The sequence below is a fragment of the Planococcus citri genome, chromosome 1, assembly GCF_950023065.1.
Source record: "Planococcus citri chromosome 1, ihPlaCitr1.1, whole genome shotgun sequence".
NCBI classification, from domain to species: Eukaryota; Metazoa; Arthropoda; class Insecta; order Hemiptera; family Pseudococcidae; genus Planococcus; species Planococcus citri.
In genome coordinates this window covers 20,105,537-20,125,082 of record NC_088677.1, presented here as the reverse complement: position 1 = coordinate 20,125,082, position 19,546 = coordinate 20,105,537, and the positions used below count along the sequence as shown (strand labels likewise).

General features: G+C 33.1%; 1 protein-coding gene across 2 annotated transcripts; it reads right to left on the bottom strand.

The window, feature by feature from the left end:
* Positions 1-698: 698 nt before the first annotated feature.
* Positions 699-10,379, bottom strand: LOC135849760 (acetylcholine receptor subunit beta-like 2). Of its 2 annotated transcripts, none has more exons than XM_065370329.1 (13): positions 10,145-10,379; positions 8,991-9,087; positions 8,737-8,894; positions 8,615-8,659; positions 8,417-8,526; positions 6,021-6,201; positions 5,785-5,941; positions 5,581-5,708; positions 5,329-5,504; positions 2,091-2,249; positions 1,893-2,026; positions 1,701-1,816; positions 699-1,584 (listed from the first exon to the last, which is right to left on the bottom strand). In XM_065370329.1, the coding sequence occupies exons 2-13, from the start codon at positions 9,049-9,051 to the stop codon at positions 1,357-1,359; spliced, it is 1,653 nt and encodes a 550-aa protein (XP_065226401.1). In that variant the 5' UTR covers positions 9,052-9,087; positions 10,145-10,379; the 3' UTR covers positions 699-1,356. The 2 variants fall into 2 exon arrangements, with proteins under 2 accessions (XP_065226401.1, XP_065226403.1); XM_065370331.1 differs by having other exon boundaries at positions 1,893-2,020; positions 10,145-10,378.
* Between the last annotated feature and the right edge of the window lie 9,167 nt (positions 10,380-19,546).

The following is a 19,546-nucleotide window of genomic DNA, read 5'->3' as shown; positions in this document are numbered from 1 at the left end:
CACTCATACGAATCAATTCGTTCTCGAATGATTCATCAAAAATTGAGTAAATGAAATAAATCAATTCGTTCACAAACGAGTCACTTATACGAATCGATTCGTTCGCGAATGATTCATCAAAAATTGAGTAAATGAATCGATTCGTTCGCGAATGAGTCACTTATACGAATCAATTCGTTCGCGAATGAGTCACTTATACGAATCGTTCGCGAACGAGTCACTTAAACGAATCAATTCGTTCGCGAATGATTCAGAAAGTCGACACACTGAATCGATTGCCCCTATTTTTAGACCTATCTGGAGCTTCCAGCAAAAGTTGACTTTTCTTCAGCAATTTAAGAATCGCTTCAGAAGACGTTGTAATCAATTTCGGTTGCTGAAAATTTGGTTCTAAGGTCTTGGAGTAATTCTCTTTCAATGAGCCAAATTGATCAACTCCGATGAAGAGTCCTTTCCAATCAAATGAATGGCCAGTAGTTCCCGAAATGGAAGGATACATTTTTTCATTTTTAAAATAAAAATTTGTATAATATACTGTGTAGAAAAAATTTCCCAATTTTCGTTCAAATTGTGTGTGTGTGTGTGTGTGTGTGTGTGTGTGTGTTTTTTTTTATTTAGTCATCACAAATGTACTGGACGAGTTCAGGCGAATTATGGCTTATAATCAAACCTGTGACGAAAACATCAACAAAATAATATTTAACACTGATCTTATAACGATTTATTTAAAATAATGTCAAAAAAATGAAAAAGTAAAATATATGTAGTAACTCACAAACAATTTAGTATCTTCTCTTATTCTTATAGTAACTCAGTCGCACTCGCGTCAAAATCTAATTAGATACGTAAGCAAAATATTGAACATTTATAACAACGTTTTTTAAAAATCATTTACTTACACTAAATATTAAACAGCATAATTCTTCAACTTTGAAAAATAACAACAAAATTTGATGACCGCAGCACTAATTAACGCTTAAGTACTACTTACAGATAACAAGGCATGGGTAATACCTATAAGTATAGGAAAGATTTTGACGAGTGTAACACCTTGTGAGATGATGTTGGGAAGACTTGAACAGATCTATATAAATTTGAATCAATGTAACGTCCAGTTGATTTAATAACGATAAGCTATAACTTAGAGCCGAAAAGCCACCTATGCAATTACACGAATACCCTTTTTTCGTTGCAACATCATCTTTGAAATTTGAAAACACGTGTCGCATTTTTATTATCTAATTTGAACTAGGTACATGTAAATGTAATACGCGTAGGTAAAAGTATAAGTACATCTGATTTCAAGATATGATTTGTAACGTGAAATTAGCACAATTTCTCAGGTGTTTTGAGCTCTTAAAACGTGCTATCTTCCTTTTCAGCCGTCATGTTGTAAACAAAAGGTACGGGAATGATGAAATTCTTTTTCGTTCCGTTGAAATATTGATCTATCGGTTGTCTTTTATCGTAAAGAGATGGAGCTTGACAAATGATCATACAAGTGCCAACGATACAAGCGATCGTGAAAACCCATAGGAAAAATCTATCCAGTACCATGGATACGTATTTCCAGTCTTCTATCACCTGGAAATTCACGTATAATGTTCGGATTATAGTTAAGAATACATTCACCCTTTTTAGCTTGGGTAGTTTTGCAAAAGCAGAATATAGGTAATTATGAATTGACTCGAAATACAAACCTCATTTTCCTTATCAGTGTGTTTAATATGGTTAGCAATGAAGCGAACACCTTGCAATGCGGTGAGAACATCGGGAGACATATGACGTGGTATAATATTTTCTGGATCAATGGGAGCTGCGAATTAGTGGAGTCAGATTGTGAATACAATTTTGAGAAAAATGATCGAAAATATGGTCATGTTTTTCCTTACCAGAGTCGTGTCCTTTATGTGATTCTCTCGAACACGAAGATTTATAAATCGATGACATAGTTTCATAACCTACTGTCAATTCACGAGGACTGCTGTTTTTTGGATCGACTCCATACCCTTCGCTAAAACTATCCCTAAGGTTTAAATAATATGTAGGTAGATTACGCACCATTGAGATTGAAAAAGATATTCGTTTACCTAACGTCGTCGCAGATATACGCCGAGCTTCCCATCAGATAATTATGTCCGTACAGATCGGCTAGAGTATATGGTGGCCTACGCATCATTAGTAAAGGAGGCATGATATCTAGAAATATCTTGCGTACCCACGGTGACATTTTATGAGTCGCTGGTGACCTTGAAAAATGATAATAATCGTTTTAACGCGGTTTTGGCAGAATTGAATTCAGCATCAAGGTTCGTACTCGGTTTTACTTTTCAAGTACGTAACTAAGTCACCTAAAAGTAACTTTTGGTTAGCAAATTTAATTTTTTTTTTCTTTATTATTCAATTTTTCCAAATGTAGGATCTACTTTTTGAAGAATGAAAATTATTTCAACATGTGAATAATTTACGAAAGTATTAATTTTGTAATTTTTTTTCTACTGGTTAGAGTTACAAAACCAAAGTCTTGAGTTTCGTTAAAATTGTCCGAAAGCACTGTTTCTTTGCCAGCAATTTTCAGAAATCGCCAACAAACCTTTATTTTTTGCTGAAGTTGTCCAAGTCTCGACTTTTGTCAATATTTTCCAACAAAAGTCGAGTTTTTTACTAAAAATAAAAAGAACTTGACAAAAGTCTGACTTTTTTAAAACAAAAATTGCAGAATAATTTTCTGAAAAGTTTCACTATTGTACCAAACATAACAGAAAAACTGTTGTTATTTTGCTAAAAATTCCATAAAAATCTTGAGTTTTCTCTAAAAATGTCAAAGTGCCAAAAATTGCCAAAAAGTTCTTTTTTTCACCAAAAATTGGCGTTTGTTTGAAAAAATTCTAAGAACTCAATTTTTTCCACAAATTTTTTAATGTATAGCTTTTTCGCCGAAAATTACCAAAAAAGATTTGCCTGTACCTAAAATAGTCACAATCTCGTTTTTACGCCATGAAATATGAAGAATTCCCAATTGTGCGTCCAAAATTGCCAAAGAAGTGCCAAAAAGCCTTGCTTTTGAGCTAAAATTGACTAAATTTCGCTTTCGAAAATTTTTCGTAAAAATGTCTTGACGTTTCAATAAAAATTGCGAAAAAAAGTTACGTTCAGAAAAATTGTTTGTTTTCTTTGAAGTTCCAAAAATTGCCAAAAGTCTCAATTTTTTTCCAAAACATGATTTAAAAACTCGTATATGTGCCAAAAATTGCCAAAAAAACACAATTATTTGTTAGAATTATCAAAATTGACATTTTTTTGAGCCCTAAGTATATTTTTTGCAGAAATTCCGGAGTCTCGCTTTGTGAATATGTATTTTTCAAAAAAAAAAATTTGCAAAAAGTCTCACTTTTTCGACAGAAATGGAAAAAGTATTTACTGAAAAACTTGATTTTTTCTCAGAATTTCATAAATTGTCAAAAAATCTCACTCTTTGGCCGAAAATGGCTGAAAAATCATCATTCTTCTGCAAAGAATTTAAAACAGTCTCATTTTGGTTTCAAATGTTTCTTGAACATTTCGCTTTTTCGCCAAAAATTTCCAAAAAATCTCTTATTTGCTGAAATTGTCAAAATCTTATGTTTTTTGCCAGCGAATATCCGAGATTTCTCTTCAATGTTCTGATTCTTAAAGCCTATAGCTTTTTTGCTAAAATTGCCAAAATCTCGCTTTTGTAAATTTTTTTCACAAAAGTCCTTTTTTATAAAATTATTTGCAAGCAACTCTCACTTTTTCAACAGGAATTTTTAGAAACTGATTGCTTGAAAAACTTGGTTTTTAATTAAGAATGCCATAAATTGCCAAAAGGTCTCACTTTTTTTTGGCCAAGAATGATTGATTAATTGTCGTTTGTCTGCAAAGAATTCCACATCGTCTCAATTTGGTTTCAAAATTTTCTTTGACGCCAAAAATTGCCAAAAAAATCTGATTTTTGCTAATATTTTCAAAATCTGTGTTTTATGCCAGTAAAATGTCCAAAATTTTCATTTCGATGTCCCATTGCCTAAAAGCCTGAGTTTTTGACTAAAATTGTCTAAGTGTCACTTTTGTAATAATTTTTTCCAAAAAGGTTCTTTTTTTCTCAAAATAATTTGCAAGCAACTCTCACTTTTTTAACCGGAATTTTTAGAAACTGACTACTTTAAAAAACTTGGTTTTTTCTTATGAATGCCCTAAATTGCCAAAAGGTCTTACTTTTTTGGCCAAAAATGATGAATTAATTGTTGTTTGTCTGCAAAGAATTTCACATCGTCTCAATTTGATTTCAAAATTTTCTTTGACATTTCTCTTTTTTGCCAAAAATTGTTTAAAAAAATCTGCTTTTTGGTAATATTTTCAAAATCTGTGTTTTATGCCAGTAAAATGTCCAAAATTTTCATTTCGATGTCCAGTTGCCTAAAAGCCTGAGTTTTTGACTAAAATTGTCTAAGTGTCACTTTTGTAATAATAATTTTTTCCAAAAAGGTTCTTTTTTTCTCAAAATAATTTGCAAGCAACTCTCACTTTTTCAGCAAGAATTTGTAGAAAATGATTGTTTTGAAGAACTTGGTTTTCTATTGGAAGTGTTGAAAATTGAAAATTGTCAAAAAAAATTATCAGAAGTCTTACCTTTTTTTGGCCAAAAGTAGATGAAAAAATAACCGTTTTTGTGTACAAAAAAATTCCGAAGAGTTATGATTTTTTCCAAAAATTGCTTTGAAATCTCGTTTTTTTGCCAAAAATTATCAAAAATCTGCTTTTTGCTGAAATGTTGAAATATCGCGGTTTTTTTGGCCTGAAAATGTCAGAAATTCTCACTTTTTGTCCAAAATTACCTAAACGCCCTAAAATTGTCAAAGTTTTGTTTTTTTGTAAATTTTTTCCAAAAAAGGTCACTTTAGTTTTTCAACAAAAGTTGCAAAGGAGTAATTGTTGGAAAACGCTGTTTTTTTCTAAGAATGCCATGAACTTCCAAATGGTCTCACTTTTTGCCCAAAAATTGATGACAAATTGTTGTTTTATAACGAAAAATTTCAAAAAGCCTCCATTTTTTCCTGAAATTGCTTTAAGCCTTGCCTTTTTTGCTTGAAATAGCCAAAAATTCCATTTTTTCATGAAATGTTCTGGCTCTTTTGTAAATTTTTTTTCTACATTGAAATGTTTTGCTCACGACTTGTAACTTTTTTGGTAACTTTTTGATTACTTTCTTCAACTTTTTGGTTACCAAAGCGACTTATAATTGAAAAAAATCGAGTACGAGCGCTGCAATATAAAAAATGTGGGTGTTTGATTTAGTTGAATCGTTACCTGAAATGCACATTTAGCACGCACACAGTGACACAAATTGACAGAGTCACCAGCGTCATCGTAAACAGCAGATATTTTCCTAATAGTGGAACAGCTAACGACGTCGGGGGAATAATTTCAGCTAACAGGAGGAAAAACACAGTCAGCGATACCAATATCGAACTGCATAACGTTACCTAATTTTTTTTTAAAAATTTCATTATTTTTATGGTTATTAAAAATGATGAAAATGGAAGGAAAAAATCGTCTTACTTTTTCTCCCGAATCGGATGGTAAATAAAACACCAAAACGGTCAGAAATGTAATACCGACTAAAGGAATGATCAAATTCACCGTATAAAATAACGTTTTCCTTCTCATCAATATGCTGAAAGTGATATCTGAAAAATAGAAAAACGAATGAAATTTCTACACTTACAGAAACGATTACCTACTCGTATGATTTTGACTTCCTACCAGCATAAGGCTCTGTGCAACAAGGATAGAATTCTTCGTTTTTGGTGGCAGGTACTGCGAGCAGATCCCATTCAACTGATAATAAAAATTCGCTTAAATCGATCCCAACGTCGACCATAGTAGAGTCATTAACTCCGTCGATATGTTTCAAATCAACCTTTGAAAACATAATAGAAATAGTTACCATTTTACTACATTCTAACTGCAACGAAATGATTTGTGGAAAAAAAACTTACTTGAAGGCCATTGTAAGTCCAAGAGCCAAATTTCAATAAGCAGTTTTGCTCGTCAAATGGAAAATACAAAACGTTCATCTCGCACGAGGATTTATAAATAGCTGGAGGTACCCAGACGATTTCCCCATCGTATTTCAAGTTAGCTTTGGTCATCAGTGTTACTTCAAAATTTCCATCAGCACTAAAAAGCAAGCACACGTGGTCGAATAAGTCACTAGGTATACCTGATTACGATTAATAATCATTTTTCCTGCGATTTGTTCTTAACAATGCCATACAATGTCATTGGAATTTTTATAATTATTATAAAACCCAAAAGTCTAGGCTTTCGTCGAAATTGCCATGAAATGTTGTCATTTACAAAGAATTTCTGAAAATTGTTCCTTGAGCGCCAAAAATTTTGAAACTTCAAATTTTTTCCAAAAATTGCTTCCAAGTCTTGCTTTTTTGTCGAAAATTTCCAAAAAAAGCTTTGCATTTTGCTCAAGTTTTCAAAATCTCTCATGTTATTTTTTGCCAGGAAATGCCAAAATTTTCACGTTTGTGCCCGAAATTGCCAAAAAGCATTGCTTTGGTTCTAGAATTATTGAAACAAAACTCACTGTTTTACCAAAAAAAAGTTGCAAGAACCAAGATATCTCAACTTGTTCTTCAAAAATTGTAAAGAAGTAATTTTTGTTTGTTAGGAAATCTTGAAAGTGCCAAAAAATATTTACCAAAAAGTCGTAACTTTTTTACGAAAAACTTGCATCAAAGTCTTGCTTTCTAACCAAAAAATGCCAGAAAGAACTGCACATTTTGCCAGAGCTTTCAAAATCTCTCAAATTTTTTTTGACAGAAAATGTCTGAATTTTATTCTGATAAGAAAATGGCAACGTTTCCAAAATTGCCATAGGATTTTCAGAAAGTTTTGTCTTTTTTTTTAGAAAAAAGTGGCAAAATTTCATAAAAATGATTGATAAAGAAATCTTACTTTTTCCCCAAAGATGATCGTTTACTTGCAAAAAAAATTTTAGAAGGTCAATTTTTCCGCAGATCGCTCTAAAGAGTTACCTTTTTAGCATAAAAAATGTCTAAAAACCTCTGCCTTTTGCTGAAATTGTAAAAATCTCTCATTTATTTTTTTTGCCAGAAAATGCCAAAAAGTATCATCACTTTTTCATGTCCATAAAACTGCCAAAAAATTGTCAAAAAACCTTGCTTTTTCATTAGGATACTAAAAGTCTGATTTTTTGTCAACATTTTCCAATCCAAAAAATGTCCCCTTTTCACAAAAAATTGCCATAAGGTTTAGTTTTTCAACAAAAATTGTCACAACAGCTCCCAAAAGAATCTCACTTTTTTGGTCAAAAATTACTGAAAATTGTTCGTTCATTTGCAAAAATTTCCAATAAGTATCAATTTTTTCTCAAAAATTGGTTTGAACAAAATTTAAAAAAAAAACCTGCGTTTTGCAAAAATTGTCAAAATCGCACGATTTTTACCAGAAAAAATCCAAAAATTCTCACTTTGATATCCAAACTTCAAAACATCCAAAAAGACTTGATTTTTTTGAGACTTTTTTTGCTAGAAAATGCCAAAAATTCTTATCTATAATGTCCATACTCCAAAATAATATCCAAAAGAGAAGACGCAATTTTTGCTAAAATTGTCCAAGTCTCGCTTTTTGTAAAAAATTTTCAAAAAAAGTCCCTTCTTTGGAAAAATTATGCAAAAAAATGTCTATTTTTCAACAAAAATCTTGTACACTTTTGTAAAATGCCAAAAGTAACCATAAAATTCTTATAAACTCTCACTTTATTGATCAAAAATTTACTAAAAAAATTGTCATGTTTCTTGCAAAAAAAATTCCAGAATTTTCAAGCCCAAAATTTTTCACTTCAATGTTCAAAATTGCCAAAAAGCCTTTAACCAAAAATTACAGAAAAATTGCCTCCTTTTGTTGCAAAAAAATAATCTCAAAAAATCAATTCTTGCCAAAAATTGCTTTGAAACATCACATTTTTTGTAAAAATTTCGCCGTTGTAATATTTTTCAAAAAAAGTGCTTTTTTTGCTCTTTCCTTCAATAATGTCCAAAATTGCCATAAAATTTTCGAAACGTCTACTTTTTTTTATCCAAAAATTACCTACAGAAAAATTTCACAAAGTCTCAATTTCTGCCAAAAATTGTTTTTAAAAGCCTCCCTTTTATGCCAAAAATTCTCGTTTTTATGTCAAAAATTTGACGATTAAATGTTTGGCTTTTTTGTGATTTTTCTTCCAAATTAGAATGGTTGGCCCTCGTCTTGCATATTTTTCGACTTTTTTTTTTGCAAAAAAATGAGTACGACCTTCGAATATAAATACTGTCGCAAAGCAGTTAACTGGAAGGCATCTGCATAGTGAAATACTTACTTGTTGTATAGAACAATATCAGGTAACCAAATTAATTCAGAAGGCACAATAATTTTTTCCAGACCGCCGTATTCTATCGGATCCCATCTCAATTTATAATCGAACCATTTCTAAAAATGAAAGTGTTATTGAATGAGTAAACCAACATGTAAATTCAACTGCTTCTGAATTGAGTAATGAGTTAATGACTGGCCATACCTGCACTACCCAAATGCTAGCTGTTACTACTTGATTTCTGAGGTTCTATAGAAAAAAATAATAAATTTAAAATTGAATTTGCTTTTTTGATTTTTGTTTTAGAATATTATATCAATACGAACCACTTCGGTGAGCTGAGCCAATTTCAAACCCAACCAAACGGTGAGTTTTTCCGTATTGTTTTCTACAGGTCTGATTAATCTATTATAGTTGCTCAATAAGTCATCGTATAATCTTTTAGCATCAGGATTTGCTTCACTAATCTTATTACCTGTTGAAACTGTAAAAAGAAACGAATGATTTTACAGTAGCATCAACTTTCAAGGTGCATTTGTTGGAACGTCCACAGAAATAAGAGAGAAAAATGACTACTTACCATTGACGTTGGATAGAAAAATGAAAAACAGAACCACGAATAAATAAATTTGATACTTCATATTGTCCTTGTTCAACTCATATTGGAAAAATTTCACCTAAACAAAATTTTACTATAATTACAATCTCATTACGAATGAAATGATACGATTTTTCTCGAAAGTGTTCTAATAAAATTGGTTCATTCAAACACGCATCTTTTTTGCGCCTTGCCGATCGATATATTTTTGAGTACCAACTTGACGCATGAAATTTCAAGTCGACACTCGTGCGTTATCAGAGCGAAAGCAGAAATTTGGTCGATTTTGTTGAATGAATGAAAATGACGATGAAATAGTAAACATTGAAGCGTGCGATGAAGTTAAAATGATAAAATTGGTGAAAAATACACTCTTGGAAAGCTTGTTCGCGAATTTATGTGGCAGTTTAGTCTCTTTTAGTTTATCGAGAAGTGCAAAAATACCGGTATTTTCACTTATTTGTCATTTTTGGATTTTTGGAAAATTTTAAAAAATTTTAATCAATTGATAAATCTGCTATAATGGTGATTTTGTACCATTTTTCAGATCAAATTGAACGAAAATAAATAATTTCTGCAATTCGTCTTCTACCCATCAACAAATGTCAATGTTGTGCCATTCTGGAGCCTCCAGAGATTTTTTTTATTTTCTCCAGAAATTTCAAATTGCTCTAGAATGGTCTATAATTGATCTATGGCATGAATAACTTTGGTCGTTCCTGATTGGACACCTTCCGAACGGTTTTATGTGATTATCGTGAAATTCCAGGCGTGTGATCTCAACAGTGAATTTTTGACCAATTTATTAATTCCAGAAAAAATGAAAAGAATTTAATTTTCTAAAAAGCTTTCAATGAGCTTTTTTTTGGTCAAAATATCGTCTGGCTTATCTACACGATCCCTTGACTCGAAATGAATCGCTATTCGGCCTTTTCGGAGCCTCCAGCAAGTTCTCAGATTGCTCCAAAAATTTCAAAATCTTTCTGAAAAGCCCTAAAGGGTCAAATTGCAACTGTTTTCGAGTCGACCGATCATGTTGACACGTCGCACGATATCTTGCCAGAAAACCACTTGTTTATATCCCTCTTTTTCTGGAATTTGAAGTACACTTCCGTTTGGTAAATTGATCTAGGTACCTTCAGGACTAGCAAGCCTTAAGATGACAAAGTGCAGTCGTTGCTGGAGCAAAAAAAGTTCGCATCACCAATACGATGAACTGAAAAACTACGAGTATATTACACGATAATCGTAATAACAACAATGATGATAACAAGGACGACGACGACCAGAAAGAAGAAAATCGCGACAAAGTAACGCCACCATTCTGCGATACGTGTCGATATTAAACTAAAACCGAAGCGCGAAACTCGAGGTTGATATTATTGAATTTCATGCAGCCTAACGCCCCCTCCCCCCTCCTCCTGCCAATCTGCACTTAACCGTCATCGTACGTCGTTCGTATTCGTAATATGCTTACGAGCAAACGCAAACTGAAAATCTATACAGCTGCAACATTTACCTATTCCTCTTTCCTCACCAGCCTTGGTGCTCGGTTCACCCTCGTCTTCGTCCTCTTCCTGTTGGAACTTCGTCTTTCGGCCACCCGGACGGAAGCATGAATGGCTGCGACTCAGCTAGATAGCTGTTCGCTTGCCAGAGCTGCTGGAAAGCTCGTTCGCTTTTGCCTGCACGTTTGGTTTGCCAGGTATTCGAAATATGTCTGGAATTATTATCAAAATTGGGGAGAAAATGTCCTCTTGCAGCCAAACCAGCAAATTCACTTTACAGATGTTGATTTCACGAGCAGGGCCCTGTGTTGATGAAATTGCATAACCAGTTTGCCGTTAATACGAGCTGCATGATTTTCCACGTATCTCTCGAATTCGGTTGCGAATCGAGTGAAAATTTAGGTCAAGGGGGAAGGGGGATTTGTACACATGGTGAGTTTATTTTTGGCGTTGGAATTCTTTCAAGATGGTGCTCATCTGCTGAAGATGGTCAAATTTGAGGCTCAGAAAAGGACCACGAATCGAGTGAAAAGAAAATTTGGATCAGAAAGAGAGAGATTTATAAACGTTGTGAATTCTTTTCTGATGTCGAATTCTTTCAAGAGGGGTGTTCATTTGCCTAAAATGGTCAAATTTGAGGCTCAGAAAAAGACCAAAAAATTATCTCATTTTATTTTTTTTTGAAAAGTTACAAAGTGAACAAAAAAATTATTTTTAAAAATTGCATATTTTGGAGTAGGACGCTGAGAACGAATTGCAGGGTCATAGTCTCGCTTTCTGCCTAAAATTTTCGAAAAATCGCACCATTGTCAAATTTGCCAAATGACCTGGTACCTGTTTTCTTGAAATTTCAAAATGTTCTATCTACCAAAATCCAAAAGTCTCACTTTTTTAATCGATAGTTGATTGAAAGTACCTGTCCCATTTTCAACTAAGGTAGCGAGGAATCATCATGTTTTTTGTTTTGTTTTTAATTGCAAATAAGACAGAAGTCCTGCTTTTTGTTGAAATTGTTAGTCTTGTTTTTTGTCAATTTCCAAAAGAATTTTCTTTTTTCAAAAATTATCCAAAACCCTTGCTTTTATGCCAGGAATTGATAATTTCAAAGATTCTCAATTTATTGCCAAAAAGTCTCGTTTTCTACATAGTTCAATTTCTCAGAACATTTTTCAAATTTATAATACTTTTTTTTTTAAATAATTTTTTGCTGCATCAGAATGTTTTTCTCACAAATTTTGTCATTTTTAAAAAAATCTTTTCGTGCTTTTTTAGCTGCTAGTATTTTTTTTTTTGAAAAAATTGAGTACAACCAAATTATGTAGTACATATGAATTTGTCGTTTTCAAAAAAATTTAAATCGTTCGAGAGTCGTATTTTTTGCAGAATACCAATAATCTAATATTATTGAGAAAAAAATTGTACTTTTTCAAAACAAAATGGAAATTTTTCAACGAAGGAGCGACCGGTGCGAAGATCTGAATGACGCCGGATTTGGACTCTACAACCTTGAATTAGTTGGAAATCGTCTTCAAAAATGAAAAAAAAAATGTAACTTCCGACCAAACCAGCGAATTACCAACATTCGTTGGATTGAACAACAGATGATGACGATGAAATTGCATAAACAATTTGCCGTTAATACGATACGCATGTTTTTTTGAATACCTAACAGAACCGCCGAATTTGGGAGTGAATCGAAAGGTCAACACGACGAATTCATTTCCTCCAGAACTCGAAATTGGGTCTGAGCGAAAAAATAGTTTTCAGAAATTGCATTTTTTGAGATATTTCGAGATTAATTAATTCGAGGTCGTTGAATCGTGACGGTATTTTTGGCAATGTGTGCAAGTTCTCGACTGCTTCGCGAGCTGAAGTAAAAATGTGTGGCGGGGGAGAAGATGGTCAAAATCGAATTGTCAAAGAAACGCCCAATTTATGTCGAGATCTACATTTCTGAGGACGCTGAATTCAAATTTTTGGGTTTATACAATATACACTTTCAAATTTAAATTTGGTCATTGGAAGGGGGAGGAAAGGGGATCAAATTCGAGTTTTTTTTGAAAATCGTCCAACCTGTCGAAATCTACGTTTCTAAGGACGCTGAATTCAGATTTTCGGGTCGTTTCACTTCAAGACTTGAATTTGGTCATGGGGGGAGGGGGGGGGGGGGGTCAAATTCGAAATTTTGAAAAAAATCGTCCAACCTGTCGAAATCTACGTTTCTAAGGACACTGAATTCAGATTTTCAGGTCGTTTCACTTTGAAAAACTTGAATTCGGTCATTAGGAGGGGGGGGGGGTCAATTCGAAATCTAAAAAAAAAATCGTCCAACATGTCGAAAGCTACGTTTCTAAGGACGCTGAATTCAAAATTTTTGAGTAGTTTTATTTTTAAACTCAAATTTATGCACGCAGAGGAGGTTAAATATGAAATTTTTGAAAAAAAAGTCTATTTATGTCGAAGTCCACGTTCTTTTGAGACTATGAATTCAAATTTTTGGGCTTTTTTAACGTTGTTTAAACTCAAATTTGGCCACCAGAGGGCGAGGAGCTTGTTTTAGAAATTTTGGAAAAATCGTCGAAGGTCGAACACATTGAATCTACGTTCTTGAAGACGCAGAAATTGAATTTTTGAGTAATTTTATTTTTTAATTCAAATTTATGCGAGCAAAGAGAGGGTTTAATTTCAAAGTTTGAAGAAAACCATCTAATATGTGGAAATCTACGTTCCCGAGCACGCTGAATTCAGATTTTTGGGCCGTCTTATGTACATTGAAAGTACAATTGGGTTCAGGAGGAGGTGATAACAATCTTTTTTTGAAAAAGCTGACCAGTACGAGTATATCGAAGTATACGTTTTTGTGGATGTCCAATTCAATTTTTTTTGGGTCGTTTTACTTTTCACCTTGAATTTTTTTCTGGTAAGGGGGGGGGGAGTCCAAATTTAGGATTCAGAAAAACTGGTAATATGTTGAAATATTCATATAAAAGATCGGCCGCCAAAATCGATTTTTGAATACATTTAAATCTATCTATTATCTTCAAGCTACTGTTTTCAAGCTTTTTAGTGATTTTCAGACGATTTCTACCCCCAAAAAAAAGAGAGGGTAAAGTCTTCTCTCCAAGGAGAGCTTCTTGGTAATAAATACGTTTTTTGCTCGAAATTTGATTATAATTACAAGTTATCGATAGTTTGCTAGAACCTCAGATGATATAAATTAAAGAACTCGAGATAATTTTTAAAATATTCAAAAATATATTTTTTTTTCAAATTGAGCGATTTTTAAGATTCTGCAACGAGTTACAATTTCTGGAGGAAATCAATAATTTCTTCGAAAACTTTTTTTGAGCGTTTTTGAAAAATTGCAGGATTTACCTACATTTGCATTATTATTGAAAACTACGTATATATCGAAAAAAGGGTATTAATTTTAAAAGTTTCCAAAAATGAAGAAAAACTTGAAACTGATTTCTAATAAAATAGATTCGTCACCAAGATCCGATAAATAAGTTTTAATTAGATTACAATATTGGATTTTTTTTCATGACCAATTTCGATGGGAAACTCATGAGATGGCAATTTTTCATAACTACCTACCCGAAAAATTGACTCAACTTTGGCCTGAAAATTCAAAATTGCTCCAAAAAATTGTCGATAAAAATGATTGATTCCGCCTAAAATTTTAGCCCATTTTGATTGATCTCAAGACACCTTTCTCAAAAATCCCGAAAATCATGACCAGATTTCGGGCTCTTAATTTCTCTCTAAATGAGCAGTGCATCGTGTTGATAAAATTGCACCATCATCAATTTGTCGTAAAGATGTAAAATACGAGATGTATATTTTTCCAAAACAAAACCCCTCGAATTTGGGCACGAATCTAATGAAAATTTGGATTCACGTGGGAGACGGGGGGGGGGGCTTTCGACGACCTGAATTCATTTCCAACGTCGGATTCTCTCTGAAGATCCCCTTCATGTCCCGGAAGTTGCCAAATTTTGGTCTCAAAAAAGAGCTGAAAAATAATCTCTAAATATTGCATTTTTTTTCTCATAATGATCAGTTCTGAGTAATACGAGATCGCAGAGCTCAAAAATTATTTCCAAATTACGTCTCGTTTCGTAGTACCTACTATTCGAAATAGCCTCAATTTTTCTCGAAAAATCATCAGTTTTTTTATGATGAACGATGATAGAAAAGTATGCACTAGTAATATAATATGAAGACGAACGAAGGTATTCCGAGCATATTCGAACATTTCCGAACACACCTCCTCATTCCTGTCGTGATTTGGTGCTGTGCTTAGCGAAATAGCCTCAATTTTTCTCGAAAAATCATCAGTTTTTTTATGATGAACGATGATAGAAAAGTATGCACTAGTAATATGAAGACGAACGAAGGTATTCCGAGCATATTCGAACATTTCCGAACACACCTCCTCATTCCTGTGGTGATTTGGTGCTGTGCTTAGAAGCGAAGAATTTGAGCCGTTAGCGCGCCTGCGTCTGCATTTCAAAGATGATACCTACACCTACATTACGTACGACTACGTTATGAGTGATCTTATTGACAGCGCCAACAACAGTGTTTAGTATTTTACGCTACGGGTTTCAGCTAGGTACCTACTAGTTCTTCGGTATTACACTATGTAAGTGTGTACTACTCGCAGCTCGACGAGCTCGTGCTGGTACATGGGTGAGCACTGAGCAGCCCTCCTCATCGTGACGGCTCCTTTGAGTTTGAGCTGTGTTGGTGTGGTGTGTGCGGTACGGCGATGGCCATCATTTCGCTGAAAAGCTTGCAAAAACAAGAAACGCGCTAGATAGGTCAAATGTAAGTAGTACGAAGTACGACGAGTACGATACTGAAAATTGCTCGTTGCTCGCGATGCGCTGCGCATCGCATCGCAGCGCCTGGCGCAGTTTCACGAGACGCTAACAAGGCGCCACGCTGCGATTTTCTATTGCTTACGAAGCTCATACCACGTAGTACGTTCTCGTGCTCGTCGTCGTCGTTATCGTCATCGTCACGTCTTCTTACGAGTACGATACGATTACGTTATTACGTAATATACTGTATAATATGCATTCGTGCACTCCGTCGAATTGCTCGATACAACTCTTTATCCATGTATGTTAATATAGGTTGCTTGAAAATATTGAATATTATCTACTCGAGGTACCTACCTGTATTTATGAGTATTTGAGAATGTCTGATGCATTCGTCTTGACTCGAAACAGCTTCGAAGATTTGGATTGTCTGAACCTGAGCTAGATGTTTACCAACAGTTCTCATCACTTGTCGAAAATTGCCATATTTTTTACATTTGACGTTAGTCTGATGTATTCAAAAATTGAACACTGTGGCCAACTGCAGAAAGAATTTGAAAAATAAAAAAATCAAACGTTCGAAGAAATGGTTTGGCATTTTTAAAATCAATTTCTATGGATGGGGATATGGTCTTTCACTTTTTTTCTCGATTTTTTTTCCTTTTACTTACAGCGAATTCTTAAACGACTCTCGAGGGTTGCGAGTTTCTCGAATAGCGTTGTTAAAATCCTAGATTCTAGGATAGCATAGCCTGGCGACGATGGTGGTACGATATTTAAATATATATCGACGTCCGCTAGAAACGAGGCCGGACATGCCTTACCCTACTTACACGTGAGAGAAAAACGCGAGGAGTTTCTCGAATAGCTCCAGGTATTCGGGTTTATCGACTCGACCCTCGACCCGTTTTCGATAAACCTTTTTTCCACCTATACCTCTCGACGAGTCAAGTATATACCTATATTTGTACTTTGAAATTACATATACGAATAGATAGCTAGGTAAAGGTATATCTATACGAAAACCGACACATTTTTATTACTTTCTCGCAAATTGGCTACCTAGTACCTACTTCGAGCTCAGCATAGGTCAAAAATCAAAACGATGAAAGTGTGCGGTGCGGTTCGGTTCGGTTTTTGCAGGTGGAAATTCATCGATCTTGTAATCCGGATGGGTTTCTATTCAGCTAAACTAGGCAACTACTTACATGCTCGAATAACACGTCAAAAGTTGACGCGATGAGAACGTGATACTGGACTGACATATCGTGCTTTTTTTTTGCAGCGATTGCGAAAATGTAGGGGTTTTTCTTTCACTTGAGAGATGAAAGAATGTATTGCTGTTTTCGATAAAAAATTGAAAGAAATCATTTTTTACCAAAGTAAGGAGTCTATTGGGTCATTGAAGGTATCAAAAAAATCGTCCTTTTGTCCATATCAAATTTTCTTGAAATTGAATGATATCTTGTCAATAATTCTGAAAGCAGTATAAAAATTACTGTTTGAATTGACCTTCCAGTTACTGAAAAGTTACTATAAATTGGTGGAAAAATTAGCATTGCTGGGCGAAATTTCGAAAAAATGAATTCAAGCTAACTAAAAATTGGTGAAAACAAGGTAAAAGTTGAACAAAATTTCTCATTTGTGAATACAAATTGCAGAAAATGACGAAAAATTGGTCGAACATTAAAATCAAGCGAAATTGTGAAAAAATTATGTACCTAAATCATAATAAAAATGCTTGAACTGTCATAGAAGTAGCTTGAAAGTTACCACAAATTGATAGAATTTCAGTAATCATCTGAATTTTGAAATTGTGAAAAATCTTGACTCGATGAAATTTTTTCATCATTTTCACAGTGGTCAGCTTGAAAAATTCTGTAAAAATCACCCATCAAAGCTGAATTTAAAACTTATGCAAACAAAAAAAAAATCATTCTCAAGTGAGAATTTGATCATCCAAATGTTATCAAAGTTTTTTTTTTTTCATTTTACATACCGAATTAACGGACAAAAAATCCTCTTTTTTTTTAAATCTGAATTTTCAAGACTTATTTTTTTTGTCAAAATTGGAGAAGTTTTTTTTTTGATCGAAATTTCCAGAAAGTCTTGTTTTTTTCAACGCAAAAAAATCAAGTTTTTTTCTATCAAAATTAGGTAAGTATTGTGAAAATCGTATTTTTCACCAAAATTGCAAAAAACCTTCAACTCTTCTGTAAAAAGGGTGAGAAAAAACTCTTCGAAATTTTGGTTTTTCCGAAAATCAAATTAGGGGAAATGTCAAGAAACCTTTTTTTTTGGAAATGTCGACCGAAATGTGTTTTTCTTCACAAAGGGGTTGATTTTTTTGCAATTTTGATAAAAAATGAGATTTTTTTCGACATTCGATTTTAATTTTGAATAAACTGATTTTTTTGAGTTGAAACAAGCGAGAATTTCTGGACTTTTTGACCAAAACAAATATTTGTCTGCAATTTTAGTTACTTAAAGCACAAGACTGATAAATTTTGACAAGACATTTTGTTCAAAAAAAATTTTCTTCTGTAATTTTGGCCGAAATGAGACCTGTAAATTAATGTAGATATTTAGATAATGGAATTTTTTGAAATTTTTGCAAAAAAAAGACTTTTTGACTACTGTGACGAAGGGAAGAAGTCATTTTAAAAATTCTGATAAGAAATCGTCTTTTTTGCCAATTTTGATTTTTAAAAACAGTTTTTTTAAGCCAATTTTGGTTAATTTTGTGAAATATTTGATCAAAAAAAAGTTTTTTTTTGTGGTTTTGGCAAAAAATGTGACATTTCTCCACGTTTTTGCATTTGAGATGACTAGATTCGGGGAAAGTGGACTCAGGAAATGGGTCATTCGAACAAATGGCTATTCGAGGCTTTTCTATTCAAGAAAATATATTCAGAGAATGTCCGAGAACCCAGAAAGCATAGTTTTTTGATGCAATCGCGCGAAATTCAAATGTTTTTAGTCAAATTTCCAAAAAGACTTCTTTTTTTTCTTGTCACTGTCAATAATTTTTGTTGACAAAATTTCTAGAAAGTTTTGCTTTTTTATAAAGCCAAAAATTCAGTTTTTTTTTATTTTGTTTTGAATTAGATATCACAAAAAATCCAGTTTTTTAAGCATAATTGCAAAAATTTCAAACCTTGGTGTTTTTGCCAAATTCTCAAAATGTCTTTTTTCGCTGTTTGCTGGTTCGCCAAAATTTCAAAAAATGCTTACATTTGAAAGTCGAATTTTTGGGTAAAATTCGTTCAGGGGATTTGGGAAATTTGAGAATCCAGTAGCTTATTCGAGAAAAAGAAAGGTTGAGGAAAAATTTATTCAGGGAAATGGTCATTTAAAGGCAATCCAAAAACTATCCTCGCTTCTTAACGAAATTTATAAAAAATTTTCATTTTCCCCCTAAAATAGAACAAAAGTCCAGTTTTTTTGCTATCACGAAAACTCGCTTTTTTGAAGAAAATCTCGTGATTTTTTTTTGGTCATTGATTGGCCAAAAAGTTCTGCTTTCAGCTCAAATTTTCAAAGAATCGCCTTATTTTACCTAAAATTTACAAAAACTTGATTTTTAGCAGAATTGGCAAAAAATTTCAGTTTTTTTTCAGGATAACCCAAAATGTGTAATTTTTTTATAAAAGCAAAAATTTCACAAATTCTTGCTTTTTTCGGCAAAAATTGCTCAGGGGAATCGTCAGAAAGTCTGGCTTTTCGTAAAGTATCATTTTTCCAACCAAAGGTTCCCAAAAAGCCTGATTTTTTCAAATTTTGCCAAGTCTTACTTTTTGCTGAAAATTGTCAAACCTTACACTGCTGTTTTTCTTTTGAAAAAAATTATCACTTTTTTTAAATGATGTCAAATTTTTGCTTTCAAACTAAATTCCTCAAATTGCTGTTTTTCTTTTACAAAAAATTCCCAAAACTTTCGCTTTTCTGTTTGAAATTGTCAAAAATTCTTTTTTTTTTTTTTTTGCAAAAATAGTTGAAGTTTTGTTTGTTGGTGAAAAGTGTGTGTGTGTTTTTTTTATCAGAAATTGCAAAAATTCTCATTTTTTCCCTAAAATAATCCAACTCCTTGGAATTAGAAACTATAACATTATTGTTCAATTGGAATGTTTTGTTTGTTTTTTTATATTTTTTTGGAGGGGGGGGGGGGTCATTTTTTTCCATACCTGCATTGAAATATTTT

Coding starts and splice junctions, on each gene's coding strand:
- LOC135849760 (XM_065370329.1), bottom strand. CDS start 9,051: ATGAAGTATCAAATTTATTTATTCGTGGTTCTGTTTTTCATTTTTCTA. Junction 8,660..8,736: donor TGGCTCAGCTCACCGAAGTG/GTTCGTATTGAT, acceptor TTTTTTCTATAG/AACCTCAGAAATCAAGTAGT. Junction 8,527..8,614: donor CTAGCATTTGGGTAGTGCAG/GTATGGCCAGTC, acceptor TTTCATTTTTAG/AAATGGTTCGATTATAAATT.